Below are 16,033 nucleotides of genomic sequence, written 5' to 3'. Positions count from 1 at the left end.
TTCTTTCCCTGCCTTTACAGGATGGTTCCCTGCTACAGTATGTGTAAGGATGCAGAGGTTGGGCAAAAAGTACCTAATGCCCTGTAGCCAAGAGTTTATTCAAAAGTGGGGGAAAACCCTTAGCAGCAGCATCCTGTGTAGCCTAATTGATGGATTGGTGTATTGATTAACTTCTTTTCTTTCACAGTAGTTAAGGGTTCAGTTTTTTGAATAGCTACAGCATCAGAAAGACTACCAGTGTTGTTAAAATGAGACCTGAGGCGTGCAGGACAAACAACTGAAGTTTATCACAAGTCCCTTTTTATTAGCAAATCTACTAAACAGATAGGTAATCCCACAAACACTGAAATACAACAGCAGATAGAGTGTAATGTATTTAGCCCTGTGACTGGCATCACTCACATCTTCTACAGGGATCCCCACAGAGTTGGTCAATATACTCATCTTCATTGTCATTGTTATCACCAGTGGGTGTCATCCAAGGCATGTAGATTAGAATACAGTTTTTATAATGTGTTAGGCTGATGCCCACAGGGGTTCATGCATATTTATGAAGGTTTCCACCCCTTTTCCTCATTTGAACTTCCATCTCCCACTACCTTTTGGAATAGCCTATGAAAAATGGGACCGTTTGTTAATTTTCCTTATTCTATTAATATTTACATTACTGAGTCACCATAACTTGCGGCTAGCACACTGAAATGGCTTCAAAATCCAAAAAAATATTATAACCAGCTTTCACCAGTTCATTACAATATATATTTCCTAAATAGCAGAAAGTTTAGCAGCAATGGAACAATCTTATGATACCTTGTGATGTAGGGTCATTGCTATCTTGTGACAAATTTTGATCTAGGTCACTTACTGGTTAGTTGCTTTATGTCAAGTGTGTCTTTAGTCCTGAGGCCTTGTTTGGCTAAGCTAAATATCTTACAGGCCTGAGGGCTGTAGGCCATGTTACAACATTAATTCTTTTATTTCCCCTTTATATCCTGAATATATGTGATCTCTTTTTATGCTTGGGTATACCTGCTGAGAAGCTTAGCCACCTGTCAGCTGCTGGGCAGGGAGTGGATACTGGGATTCCCAAAATGCTGCTATCAATGGAACTTGCTCAGGGGTGATGCATCTTTTAGTATTGGCTTTTAGCTAGTAAGCGTCTGAAAACTGAAGCCCTCCTCTCTAGGCTGCTGGAAGAGAAAAGGCGTATGCTCTTGCTTTCCCTTCACCGGTGGAGCTACTGATTGGGGATTGGGAGGCCACTGTTCTGCTCCAACCCCAGCTTTCTGGTTGTAAGTAGCATGAGAAGCGTAGCAGATGGTCTAAGCTATGCTCCAACTTTCCCCAGCCTCTGTTTTGAGTTGACCCTCCCATCCAGTAGGCTTCCCAAGCAACATCAGTGAAAGTGAACTTTTCAGTGTCCCTACTGACCATATGGATTTGAAGTGCAGATAGTCTTGTCTTATCTGTCAGGTAAGCTAAGAGCAGGAGTTAAGGTTCTCCACCAGGAAAAACATATTGCTCACTACTGGTGAGTGAATGTTCAAACACTACACACATCAGAACCTCTCCTCACTATTTTACACCAGTCCTTGGGGAAACCCGCTGCAAATATGAAGTAGTGACAAAATACCATGCAATAAATTAAGGATATGCATCACAAATGTAATTGACAGTTGTCAAACTGAAGTGTTCTTAGTACTTATGAGGTCTCAGCCCAATGGACTCTACTAATACCACGTACTAAATCTTTAAGAAGTGGAGCGAGACCTCTAGGTTTTTCTTTGAATTATGCAATCTGTAAACTAGCAAAAATGCAAGGTTCTACTGTATAAGTTAACTGGAGAGGTGTCCCTTAGAACAAACCTCTTGACAATTTTTGTAATTAAAGTGAGTTAGTGACAGTGCCAGAAAACACCAATGTTTTTTGGTATTTATCCAGTGTCAAATACCATGACACAGAAACTGCAGTCTTTCCTTAGTCATTGAGCTACAGTTTGCATTCAAAATGATGCTTAGACAAGGCCTGGGTAACCAGATAGGCCTTGCATCATGCCCTGCAAGTTAGCAAAATCAAGCCCTGGCAAACCCATGTGGAAGAATTTCAATAGAGCAGAAGACAATTGTTTCAGTCTAGGAGCAAAATGCTGTTAGCTGAGGTGGTGGTTAACAAAGTGGTAACTCTCTACATGTAACAAACAATGCTTAGAACAACCCAGGCCGCAAACTTGTTACAAATGTTAAGGTGCAGGATGGACAGGATCTCTATCTTTAAGTTTAGTAGAAATAAGACTGAATTGCTCCCCAAAGCCGATAAGAAGCCAGTGCAACATACAGAACACAGATGTACTGTGCTCAACATAACTAGCACTCTGAGAAAAGGGGTGATGTTTGAATGATGACGATAATAGTATATTTTTGAAAGAAGACTACCATCTTGTGACCAAGCGAGGAGGAGTTCCTGGCCACTACTACTACTTACTTTCTCTCTGAAATTTGGGTATAGTTATATAATTTAAAGAAAAAAACCCAAGCAAACATTGTTCTCTCCAAAGACAACTACCTGCTCTTTCTCAATGTTGACTGATCAGAGCGCATCTGCCTGTTCATCAAACTTCCTACAGACCACAGCAACTATTGTCTCTGATTCTTCACTGGGTAGATCCTTCCTCTGTCTGATCATCAAAACAGAATTCTATCAATTGATTTATGAAGTGAAAAGCTTCTACATATTTCTGTACTCTAAACACAGGTTACTTATGGACAATATGTAATACAGACCAGCCCTAAATATGGCTTACGTTTGTGCTTTGAACAAGCAATTATAATTCAGTGACAAGGGAATAAAATGGACTGCTTTGCAAACCCAGAATTGCACATTAAACATTTTAACGAGGGGAGGTAAACCCTACATGCATTGTCAAGATTGCCTGGTGAAAACCATTTAAGAGATGCAAAAGTTAATCCTGCTTGTGAACCTTAACTTGGCCCTGTTAAGCACATGCTGTGTAGCACTATTTTGGTGCTGTTGCACATGTTCTCTGTGGTGATTCATCCTGCTTAACTAAAACATATCAGTGTAATATTGTGGGGAAAATATACACCATAAAACACACTATGCTGAACACATCTGTCAGCCTGAACTGCCACAGTTCCTAACTACTACTTTTAACTGAAACTCAAAACTAAAATTGCATATGATGCTTTTTGAATGGGAGGGTGGGGAGAAAAGGAAAGAGATGAGAACTTCAGCCTAAGAGGAGATCTGTGATTATGGAGAATAGAGTGCCACTTCAGCTGCAGTGACTAGGAGTCACTTCCAGAAAGGCTTTTCAGTGGGGTGGGAAAGAAGACGCTAATTGTTGTGGCTTCTCCACTGTTGAATGTGCTCACTCACTTACTGCAGTTGCATCAGCCAAGCTTTGGCCCTAGACTTGGCAATGTATTTCATTTCCTAAATATCTACATGTGTGGTGTACTTTGATCATATTGAAAATGCTTTAAAACTATGATTAAATGAATTTTTGTCTTACAGAATTGTTGAGAATGGACAAGAGAGAGTGGAAGTTGAAGAAGATGGCCAGTTAAAGTCATTAACAGTAAATGGTAAGGAGCAGCTGCTACGCTTGGATAACAAGTAATTCAACGCACGTGTTAACAGAAATTTTAAGCTATAACAAGCACCATTTGAGGAGTAACAGGAACATTTTTTTTGAAGATTTCAAACGAACTCTTTCAGTATCTGTACTTAATCTAAAGTATTTATAAACAGCTCATCGGAGCTCATGGTATTTGTCATAGACTTTTGAGTTAATTGTTGGGACCACATCAGTAGGACCATTTTTTGTCCTTAAATTGTTGTAAATTTCTGTATGCACTTTGCTTTTTATTAAACATGATCCAAGGTTAGCCGTGATCCTTCAGTAGTGCTAGGCAAAATGTACACTAACCACTAGCATGAATCTTGCTTTTCCCATTTTGTTTGAAATGTGAGCCAACTAGTAGTTTGTCTGCTGTGAAATTAACATTTCAAGGATGAACTTTTCAATAATTTCAACTTTTTTTTAATATTTAGTAGTGAAAGATGTTAATACGTTCCTAGTAATGCATTTCTGGTTTAAATAAATTAAGGATGTTTTCTAGTTGTGCATGAATGCCAACAACTTAGTAAGTTCTGACAATGTTTAAATATGTAATGTTTAAGCCTAGGAAAACAAGAAAAAGTAAAGCTGGTGAGCTGGGTCTTTTGTCAATTGCTAAATTCAAAATGAATAAATGCTGATGTTTGTGGTGCATTCTTTCATGGATGGCATTTGTAGCCTTCTTGTGTCTGTGTGATTTGGGCAAGTGGGGAACCATATTTTGCTTTTCAACACCTGCTTCCTTCAAGCTTCAGGCCAAGGGGCTTTTCTTTGCAAATGTTTTCTTCAATATGACTGAAAACATGGCTTGTAGTTTCTTTTCCAAACCTATATGTGAAGTATCTATCTATAGGGTGTTTTCCCCAGAACTGGCTGGATAACTGTCACTTTCCCCCCAATGTATACATTTCAACTTGTCCGAAAGTAATATTCTGCATTGTCTTGTAACTAAGATGTTGAACACAAGTATACAATATCTCTGAAAACACTGCATTAAAAGTCCTTTTCTTCCTATATGGGGCAACATGCCCATCTGTAGATAGACTTCCACAAAATTATCTATATCTGTCAGTAAATGAAAAGCAAACCCCAAATATCTATATTAGCAGTGTTTTCTAATGTTCTGGCATTGATGTAAAAGGAAGAGTAACTGTGATTCATAAATGTCAGCATCTTCAAAACTAAGTTGTCAAGGAAGTGAGTAACTATATAAACCTGCTATTAATGCGGTGTCTTCAGCTGCATAGACTTGAGTACCATTGGTTTACACACTTACTAACCAACATTAAAAATGCAGAAAAGTGCTTCTTACATTAATGGAATGGGGAGTGAGGCAAAGTACTAATTTGTAGATTTGTAGAAAATCTGTAGATTTTTCAAAGCTAGGCAAAAGCAATGGTTTGCAAGGGTCCTCTATGCCTGCTTTACACAGTAGATATTTATGCTCTTTCATCAGGTATTTTGTGCACTGGGTATTTATGTAGAAGTGATGCATGTGCAGTTTTATGCATGCAGCTAGCGCTGAACATCTGGCCTACTGTGAATTATTTAGCCTAGTTTAACTTCCAGATATGTTATATAACCTTATGTAAGACCTCAGTGTATGGTTTTGAAGTGATCAGTTAATCCTTTCCAGAGAATACGGTCTGTGATGTTACACTAATGAATGTCTGAGAATTAAAGTTCAGGAAGTAGATGGAAAAAATTGGCAAACTATTCTTCAGGATAACTGATTCAACTTAAACCAAGAACAGATAACCTAACAAATTGTATTAATTGTTGGTGACTGCAGTGAGGTTAAACACTGAGGTTACAAAATTTTAAAATTTTCTCCCCCTCAATTTTATAGTCAAACAATTAAAGAGGGTAGGAGAAGGAATGAAATATAAAAGTTATACTTTAAGGTTGGGAGATCAAAAGGTATGTAAGTTTTGAGCTTCTATGACAAGGTCTTGGCATATACTTTAAAAATGTAATCTAGCAACTCTACATTTTCCTTGTCAGTTTTCCTCTCTTGCACTTGTTGCCCAAAAGATGACTAAACAGAAAAACAAGAAGTTACTTAATGGTTTGAAATACATTTGTAATTAGGTCTGAAAATGTTAGCCACAACACACACCCCCCTTCTACTGGCATGACTTCAGTGTGTTATAACTCCTACCTATGAAATACATGTGGCTCTTCATTTAGCTGTTTGGCATAAGCTGAGTTGTAAATTGCATAGTGAGAGCTTAACATGGTGACTTCACTTACGACCCAGTCTGGATGGTGCTTTCTCTGCCTTCAGATTTCCATAGTTGATGTTTTCAGTGGTAGGCTCCGTGCGGTTATGAAACATGGCAACATTGCACTCCTCAAGTAAAAAGAGAATACTACCCCCACAAAAGCTGGCCAGTTGGTCCAATCACTCTAATTAGTCAATCGGTAAAAGACCTGCACAGTAGTTAAAAAATAAAAACCTACACACAGTCATCTGAGGGAGTTGACCCTTGAACCAAATAACTGTTTTTGATTTGGTCCCGGCTCTATTACTTGACTGGCAATCCCACTTCCATGTATAGTGGTGTAAAGACTTTAAGGCTCCACATTGTTTCAACATGCAGAGTGCCGTTTCAGAATAAAGTCATACTCCTCACTCTTTAATTGTCACTTGCTGTTCATTCTGGATATAAAAATCAAATCCTGACCTCCACCCCTTCCTCCCCCATATAGATCCATTGTGCACCTGCGACACAAGGGTATAAGTTAGGCTTCTGTGCCTGAGACCCTATGACTGCATGTCTCTGGTAGCCTTACTGTGTTAGAATTGTCTCGCTACTGTAATACAGAAATACATGACTATTTTGTGCTCTGTTGAAAACCCACTTTTATTAGAGTGCATTTAAGAACTTTGCATCACTTTTCTTACTTATACATTCTTTTCATGCAAGACCTGCTCCTTAGGAGTGAAGGGTTACTTCGGGCACCAAATTTAAAGCCTCATTAGCTTTCCCTTCCGCATGGCCAATAGAAAAATTTCTAGTAACTGGTAAACTTTTTCAGTTCCAGCAAATATCTGTACAATGCTTTATCAAATATGTAGAGTAAAATGGGACTAAATGGAAACTTGTCCTCTTAAAGCTTTTTGCCTAAAAGTAAGAAATTTCGTGCAGATGGAGAATAAAATGCTAAATATTGGACATCTGAAAAAGCAGGGCAGGACATATACTAAGATTAAAAAAAAAAAAGCTTCCTTCAGATTTAGAAAAATTAGAGGTGGTTTCTAGGACTACTATCCTTTCTGTGATCTGGACTTTCATACTTTTCAGTGTATCGGTAGCATATAGTATTCTACTAATGCTTTTATTTGGTGAAACATCTCAGCCCCTTCTGTGCAAAACCTAGATAATTCTTCTTTACAGGGCAATAATTTAAGTACTGCATGTTATACTATATAATATGTGGGGGGTTGGATTATCCAGCTTTCAGTAGGACACAGTCACAAACTGCTTCATAAACTAATGATTTTGGTTTTGTCTGAATGTATTTAGGTGGCAACATACTATTTTGTTAATCTTTGAAATGTGTTTACTGAGGTAGTCAGTCTTAATTTGTAATCCATAAGGAATCTAAAACACACTGAGCTATATGGTGTAAATGACACATCTCTGCACATATGTTGTATAACATAGTGTGTGGGCTGCAGTTATAACTCTGAATTGAATTGTTTTGTCTAGTCAATAGATGAAATATCATTTTACCATGGGATTGATGTCTAGCATGTTTCAGAAAAACTTGTCCCTGCTGCAGTTTGTCGTGTCCTACAGTAACAATAAATTGTCACTGTTTGCAAAGCTACTGACATGAAACTTTAACTTCATAAAATTCAATCAAAAGTAAAGTCAGTAATAGCTTGACACCTTCCTGTCTGTGTTCATGCTCATATTCGACTTTCCTATTTGTGTCTGCCTGGCTAAGCACAGTGGGTTTTATGTAAAAGTGATGCTTCTTAGTGTTTGTGTATAGTTGTGCTTCTGTGTGTGGTATTGTCTGTGGGAAGCAGCTTTGGTCAAGCAGGTTTGGAGACTTGAGTCTCTAAGTCTGCCTGTGTCCTGTTGTCATAGTGAGTGGATTCACATCTCTGCTTCAGTTTTTTCATCAACGTAGGCATAATACCACTTTCAAGACTAATCCAAGTAAAATGGTTATACCAGGGTTGTATTACGCTTGTAGTTAAGGTTTATTTTAAAATATAGGATGGCATTTTCAAAAGCACTCAGCACTGGCCTAGCTATGCTTCCATTGACGGTGGTAAAACTTCCACTTAAATGGAAGAATAATTACCCAGATTGCTCAAATAAATTGGTTAGTCTTAAGGTGCCACAAGTACTCCTTTTCTTTTTACCCAGATTGAGTATTGGGAAGACACACCTCTTGCATCAATGCTTAGCACTGCTGCTTTAATAATAATAATAAAAAATAATAAAAAAATTGCACAATATGGATGCACTATAGGTATTAGTTATCCTGCCAGCCAGCTGCAACCCTAACTTTAAGGCTTATCCCTTTTTAAGGGAAAAACAGTTGAATCTACCCATTCTGTCCAAGACTTGTTTACTTCGGAACTGAATTGTGACAAAAATTCACTTCCTAGACTACCAACCATATAGCTTCCTTCTTATCCCTGGGTTTGAAGTGACTACAAGTAAAAGGTTTTCACCCCCTCATTCAGTTCTCTTGGCTCACCCAAATCCTTCAAATAATATTAAGCAACTTGAGAAAATGGGTTTCTCTTAAAGATTACTTGCAAATAGGGACTTGTATTGCTTTATTGCTAAGACCCAGAAAGATCTTAGACTTTGGACTGTTAAGGCCTGTACAGTGCACATGCATTATGTGAGGTTGTCCACATAAGATAAATTATATCTTCAGGCTTCTAATTACAGTGGGATTTATTGTTTGTTCTGAACTTGGATTTAGTAAAACTCTCCCATTTGTAATAAAAGGGAATGACAGATCAAATTGCCTCAATGCACTTCTTTTGAGTTTGGCACCTTTTTACAGTTGCTTTGCTCTGTTATCTGCCTTCCCTATACAAAGGGAATATTTCTGCCTTCTCTGCTGTGCTATTTTTATTATATTTAGGGCTTGTCTACATTACTGGCTGGATCGATAGGCAGCGATTGATCCAGCGGGGGTCGATTATCATGTCTAGTGTAGATGCAATAAATCAATCGTTCTAGTGTTGACTCTGGTACTCCACCTCAAAGAGGAGTGCAAGGGGAATCGACAGGAGACGCTGTCCCGTCGAGACACTGTGGTAAGTAGATTTAATTACGTCAACTTCAGTGATGTTTTCACGTAGCTGAAGTCGCATAACTTATATTGATCCCTCTTCCCACCACCCCCCTCCCCAGTGTAGACCAGCCCTTAGAATGCGGTAGTGCTCAAAATGTGCTTCTGGTTTCCTCACACAGAGGAAGACTCTGTCCCATTCCTGAGGCAGTACCAGTCTAAAAAGGCAAGGGCTGGTGGGTGGGAGTGCAGAGAGACAGCTCATCCAAAGGATGGACAAAATGGACAAAGATAAATAGAAGATTTAGGATTAGTCTACACCAGCAACTTATATCAGTATAACTATGTCGCTTAGGGATGGGGAAAGTCCATTGAGAGGTCAATATAACTGCATCGAACTGCCAGCGTAGACAGCACTGTGATGGAGGGCTTCTTCCTTTTGCCCTAGCTACCACCTCTCGGGAAGGTGGATTACCTGTGCCAATGTGAGAAGCTTTCCTGTCAGCAAAGCTAGTGTCTTCACTGTGGCAATGTCTCGACTACAAAATTGTCTGCCTAAGTTTTATGTCAGCATACAGCCATTGTAGTTAGTACATTGCTTGTGCATGTGCACGCTTTGCTCTTTGGTGGTGGTACGCGTCCTCACCAGGAGTGCTTGTATTGATGTGCAGTACACCTGTGGGTAGGTATCTGACTGTAAATCACTACTGTCCCAGTGCAGGATGTTTTGGGAAGTTTTTGCAATGCCTGATGGGGCCAAAATGAGTCACATAGGGATGACTGGGAGCATGGGGTCCACAGTGTTCTCCATCCTGTAATTCTATCTGTATACCACAGTATTTTTGCACCTTTTCAAAATCTGCACAAACCTTGCTGTCTGCTATATCTGACAGAAGCTCGGAGCCTGCACAGCTCTGCACTATTGTCATGAGCATTGCAAGCGCAGGGCATGCAATCTTGCAGTATTTGCAGAGCTGCACGAGGAGCCATGGGGAACATGATGATTCACTGGAGATTCTTTCTACATACCGTAGTAATCTAAACAATCCAAGGTTTGTTGGTGGCATTCATGGAGCAGCTAGAGATGGTAGAGCACTGCATCTGTGCCCAAGAAAGAAGCACAGACTGGTGGGAGCACGTTGTCATGCAGGTTTGGGATGACAAGCAGTGGCTGCAGAACTTTCGAATGGACAAGGCCACATTTCTGGATCTGTGTGCTGAACTTGCTCCAGCTCAAGGACAACAAAATCAGCCATGCTGACAGTTGAGAAGCGAGTGGCAGTTTCTCTGTGGAAACTGAATACTGGCACAGTTTTCCACAGGCAGTGATGATTTTAGCTGATATCTCACTCCTGAGGGTAACACAGGCTGCTGTTGGCATCCCAATGACACCTGTGACTGTGTGCTGCTAGCCTGTGTCCTGCAATAGTGCCTGCTGAAGTAGTTTAGTGAGTGGTGTAGGAAAGTGTCCTGCTTTGGCAGAAGAAAGAAGCAACCCTCCACAGAAACCTTCGGCAGAGGATTGCAGAGTACCTCCACGAAAGTTTCATTTGAGATCTCTATGGAGGATTCATAGAACATCCTGGTGGACATAAACTGCTCTGCCTAATTCTAGAGGGGAATGAAAAGTGGATAGGAACGCTGTCTCTCTTAGCAGTTCCATTGCTGCTTCTAGCACAAGTGAAAAGGAGCAAATCAACAGATGAGCTGCTACTTTGGGAGTTCCATCCGTATAATTTCAAAGCAAACTACATACTTACCAGAGGCTCCTTGTCCTATGTCAGACTCAGTCGTGCTCTGCTGGCGGGACGGCAGTGGAAACAAAAACACATCCTGCCTCACTGCATAGCTGGATCCCCCTAGCAGCTCTCCACCAGATCAATTGTTGGCCTTGCTGGCTTTCTGGTACGCCTGCTGTAGCTCCATGGCTTTCATGCAACACTACTGCTGATCCCTCTTGTAGCCCTTCTGCATACCCCATGCAATCTGCTCAGATGTCCACATTTCTATGGCTGGATTGGCACTGTGCCTGTACAGCCTCTTCTCCCCTCAGGCCCAGGAGATCCAATATCTCCTGTGTTCTCCAGGCAGGAGCACGTCTGCAGCGTGTAGCCAGCCTGGTCAGCTGGGGAGCTACACTCAACGGGAGAACTGCCATGTGTGCTCGCCAAGCTGGAAAAGAAATTTCGTGGAGCTTTAAAGAGGAAGGGCAGCTTCCTGTCTACCTCACCCCTGGGCAGCAGTGTACACAACCGTGACCAGAGCAGTCAGTGTGGGACGTTGTGGGACAGCGCATGGAGGCCAGTGACAGTCGATGTCAGTAATGTGGTGTCTAAACTCACTGTGCTGACCTCACTGCATCAGCTTTGACTGTCTGCCAGTCAGGAAGGTTGTGTTATTAAGTCGGTGTAGCGGGACACTTGTTGGCGGGACTCAAATTTGAGGGCTTGTCTTCACTATGGGCTAAATCGGCACTGCTGCGATGGATGCAGCGAGCATAATTTTTTTTTTTTTAGTGGGTCTGGTGAAGATGTGATAAGTCAAAGGGAGTGTCTCCCACCAACAGTGTGGTGTAGACACTGCTGGAAGTCGATCTAAACGGTCAACTTAAGTTCTGTAACTTAATTAGCGTAACTTAGATAGACTTAGTGTAGACCAGGCCTAAGTGGTCACACATCCGGAGCTAGGGCGATGTGAGCTGCCTTGCATTGCCCTAACCATGCAGTGTAGACCAGGCCTGAAGCACAGTAGCTGCATCACTGCAGCTTTTTAAGAGTGGACATCTCTGTAGTTATGGATGTTGTGAACGGGAAACTGGGTTTCATATGGGATTTAAATGAGAATAGTGGCTTTGCAGCAAGGTGGATTGATTTTTAAATTGATCTAGATCATGATTAAAACAGATTTAAATCAGCTAGCAGGAAACCTGAATTTAAAGAACTGGTTTTAGTCTTTTTAGCCATTTTTAGTTTTAGTTGGTTTTAGTCATTTTGTACTTTTTCCTAAAGAGGTTCATTCTCACTGGCTCATATAACCATTAAAACATGGTGTTTTGCCACCATTCATTGTCTTTCTGTGAACCAGAAGGATTATGCTAAATTTAGTGTGAAGTATTGATATACATTTAATTATATAGCTTACACTTCTTGAGATTCTTAATTTTAATCTTTATTTTGAAAGTAGTGAATACACCTCTATCCCAATATAACGCTGTCCTCGGGAGCCAAAAAATATTACCACGTTATATGTGAAACTGTGTTACATTGAACTTGCTTTGGTCCACCAGAGCCTGCAGCCCTGCCCCCCCGGAGCGCTGCTTTACTGCGTTATATCCGAATTCATGTTATATTGGGTTGTGTTATATCGGGATAGAGGTGTACTTTTCTTTTTTTCTCCAGGTCAGGATTTGTGTTGTAGTGCATTTGGGTGGAAACTGGGATTAGAGTACAAGAACAACATTTGAATTTTGTTAAATAAAACTACTTTAAATGTTTGGCAGAAAGGTCTACTCTGCCAGTCTCAGGAGGAACATTGCCAGCTTTCAGGTGCTTCTGGCAAAATGACTCTCCTCTGGGACATGTTTATTTATGGAACGACTCATGCAGGAGCATGGAAGAATTAAAATCCATCATGCTGGAAGGCCATCTGATAGCTGGGGATTCCTTGCTGGCTGCTTTGGATACATTTCATACAATCACCTGCACCATGGCCACATCAATGGAGATGTGAAGATCCTCCTGGCTCCAGTCATGGGGAATACTAAGGGGAATGCAAACCATGAGACGGACCTTCCATTTGAGGACTTGTGATCAATTCAAATACAGGTGAGGCCCTCGACTCATGAGGACTTAAGAGCCACTTCTCTGATCTTATATGCACCAGACCAAAGGAGACAGCACATCAGACTACAAACCTCCTTCAGTCAGCATCCTCTCCTTTATACTTTTACAACTCGGAGGGAATTGGAGCCACTGAAGGAGAAGCAAAGGTCCAGTGCAGATAACCCATGACCTCTTTCTTTGCTATGACTCACTTGATAGCAGGCTTCTTGCCAGAGTTCAGAGCCTGGTATAACATTTGGAGTATCTCTATCCTATTTATCGTATTTAGCAATGGCCTTTTTGGGGGGAACATGGGCTAGAATCGCTGTGGACAAGTGGGACCAAGAGATTGTCAGCAACAGGTGTATTGCATACAGTTTCTGTTTCTCTTCAGGGACCCCGTATGAGATACTGTTGAAGCAAGAAGCTAACTCTCTGCATCTTGGAGCATTTAAAGAGGTGCCCTTATGTCAGGTGCTGACAAACACCATAGCTATGCATTATGTCTATAGACAAGGAGGAGCTAGGTCATCTCTACTCTGTCAGGAGGCCATTTGGCTCTGGACTAGCTGTATCTGTCACTGGATTACACTGTTGGCCCCACATTTTACAGGTGTTCAGAACATATTAGCGGATCACTTCACACTACAGTTCTTGGGCAACCCCCAGGTGCTGACTGAGAACCCAGTGTTGTAGAGCATCATTTGCAAGTGGAGATTGCCACAGACCAGAACAAGAAATGTCATGTTCTACTGCAAAGTGGGTTCCACTCCAGGCTGTCCCTCATGCTTTTCTCATCCCTGGACACTGGGACTTATGTATGCCTTCCCGACCCGACCCACCCCCCGACCCCTCCAGTCCTCATGACTCTAAGAGTCCTGAGGAAACTGAGGCAAGATGCTGGATCAATGGTAACAGTAGTCCTGGCTTGGGCCAGGCAGTTTAGGTGTTTGAATCTGGTGGCTCAACACAGTTCTGATTACTTTGCCTGACAGTCTGAGAATGATAGCCATATCCTACACATGCAGCTTTGTTACATTTGGATGCTGGTTTGCTGATAGCCATAGAGAGAAGCAGTTCAGCTGAAGTTCAGAATATTTTTCTCCAAAGCAAAAAGTCTAGTTGAGTCATACCTTTACAGCTTGGCATCTCAGCATCTGTTTTCTCCCTTTACAGCATTCAATTCAGCAAAACTGGCTATTTACTAGACTTAAAACAATTTGCACTTTCTATTCATAGGGGTCCATCTAGCATCAATATCTGCACGTTACTTTCCTATCAGGGCCACACTATTTTTTCCCCCCCTACTCGCTAGATTCCTTAAGTGCCTTATCGGTTTTCCCCTAGTTTAGGAGCCCCCTTCGCTCTTGGGACTTCAATAGATCTTCCCTTTGAGCCCTTAGCAACCTGTTTCTTATACCATCTCAGTGAAGGATACCTTTTTAGTCATTTGATTACCTTAAAGGGTAAGGGAGAGTGAGGTGCTCAGGGACGGGTCCCCTTATATAGAGTTTTATTAGATGAGGTTTACACTCAAGCCTCATCTAAATTTTCTTCCCAAACTTATTTCAGTGTTCTGTAGGAACCAACTTATTTCCCAGTTTTCTTCCCCATGCCTCATTCAACCCCAGGAGAATATAAACTTCATACACTTTAAATTGTTTGGCAGTTCCCTTACTATCTTTTAACAGTTCCAAATCAGGAACTTGGCCTAATATGTTCATTGCCTTAGCACTATCAGCAAAGGGTCAAGCAATATTAAAAATTATCAGTGTGTTTCCAAATGTATAGGAACATGTTATGAGTTAACAGTTAGATCCATCTAGCCAGTCATTCCACTTTCAGATAGGCAGCAGAGGCTGTCTGAGCTAAAATCCCTAATTCTGAAACTTGTAAGGCAGTTCCGTGGAGCTCGGTCCACACATTTGGCACTCTTCTTTGGTAGAGGCTTCCAGATCAGATGCCTGTTCTGGCAGCGCCACCCTGAAGTCACTGTTGTAAGTATAACTCCTAGAACCCAAGAAACATAAGTGTGTGTTAGTCACCAAGAGGAATCCATGTGGACAATTTCTCAAAGAACAGAATGGCTACTTACTTTACAGGAACTGATTTTTTTTCAGCTGTGTTGTCCACATGCATTCCGTGGCCTCTCCTGCTTTTCTGCTACTATGGAGTCCTACCCCTCTAGGATTCTGTAAGTGTGAAGAAACTGAGGGATGATTGGGACTGTTCCTCCCTCTCTGCCCTAAGGGGTGTGTGTGTGTGTGTGGTGGGGCAAGGGGACCTCTAGAGTACAAATGCAACCCTAATGGAAAAAGATCTGATCTTGCATGCATGAGGCGCATGTGCACCAAAAGTGGAATCTATGTGGACAACACATCTTGAACCACACTTATTGTAAGGTAAGCAACCATTCCTTGTCAGTGGACAAACAAAACATTGCGGTTGTTGGTATTGCTGAAGTGGAGAAAACTCTAAATGGTGATAAGGGACCAGCGGTATACCTAGGACCTTGAAGGTAGTTGTAAGAAGTTTTCATAGAACCTGATGCCCTTGTATTCTTTGTATCTCGGCCCTCAATGGAGCACCCTGCAGCTACAGAGGGTGAAAAGATAACATTACTACTCCTGAGGTGAAGAGATCTATTGCCAAGTGGTGCTTTTGTGGTAGAAAAAGGATCATGACTGGGAGGTTGCACTTGATATATATTTATTTTAATTTGGATACTGCCTTCGTGTGTGTACGTCTTAAAGCTTTCTCTAATAAAGCTTTGAATGCTTACCTTAAGTTTTGTGCTGTTACAATTAAATAGCCTGTCCCAAATTATTTTAATCACATTTGGTAGGATTTTATATTTCTAAGATTACAGAAATATAACTTCCTTTTTCTTATATCTGTCTCTCCCAGGATTGTCTTCATGAGACTCATCTATGTAGACGCTTAATTTTGGTTTTTACCTTAGAATCATAGGACTGGAAGGGACCTCGAGAGGTCATCTTGTCCAGTCCCCTGCACTCATGGCACGACAAAGTATTATCTAGACCAGTGGTTCCCAAACTGGGGTTCTCAGAATGTTACAGGGGGTTCACCAGAAGAATTTCTCTAATGGCAGCCAGAAGCCCCTGGGCAGTGGAGGCAGCAGGTGGGACCCGGCTGCAGGGCAGACAGCTTGAGGCCCCAGGGAGAGCAGGCCCGGGCAGTTGGGGCTGGCAGCCCGAGCCCCAGCGGTCAGCAGGACCTGCAGCCCGAGCTCAGTTGACTGGGGCAGTCATCAGGGTCCAGCAGCAGGAGCCTTGC

General features: G+C 41.5%; 1 protein-coding gene across 4 annotated transcripts in view; it reads left to right on the top strand.

Moving 5' to 3' along the window:
- The window catches only part of DNAJB6 (DnaJ heat shock protein family (Hsp40) member B6), a 99,093-nt gene that overhangs the window by 43,586 nt on the left and 39,474 nt on the right, over positions 1–16,033 (top strand). For all 4 annotated transcript variants that reach the window (XR_012157621.1, XM_073334548.1, XM_073334551.1 and 1 more), the window contains exon 8: positions 3,536–3,606. Coding sequence is in view for 3 of the 4 variants with exons in the window: in XM_073334548.1 (XP_073190649.1) it covers positions 3,536–3,606 (71 nt within the window). In the remaining variant the exon portion in view is untranslated. The remainder of the gene's footprint in view (positions 1–3,535; positions 3,607–16,033) is intronic.

This window comes from Lepidochelys kempii, chromosome 2 (assembly GCF_965140265.1).
Source record: "Lepidochelys kempii isolate rLepKem1 chromosome 2, rLepKem1.hap2, whole genome shotgun sequence".
NCBI lineage: Eukaryota > Metazoa > Chordata > Testudines > Cheloniidae > Lepidochelys > Lepidochelys kempii.
This window is presented reverse-complemented; position numbering and strand designations above follow the sequence as displayed.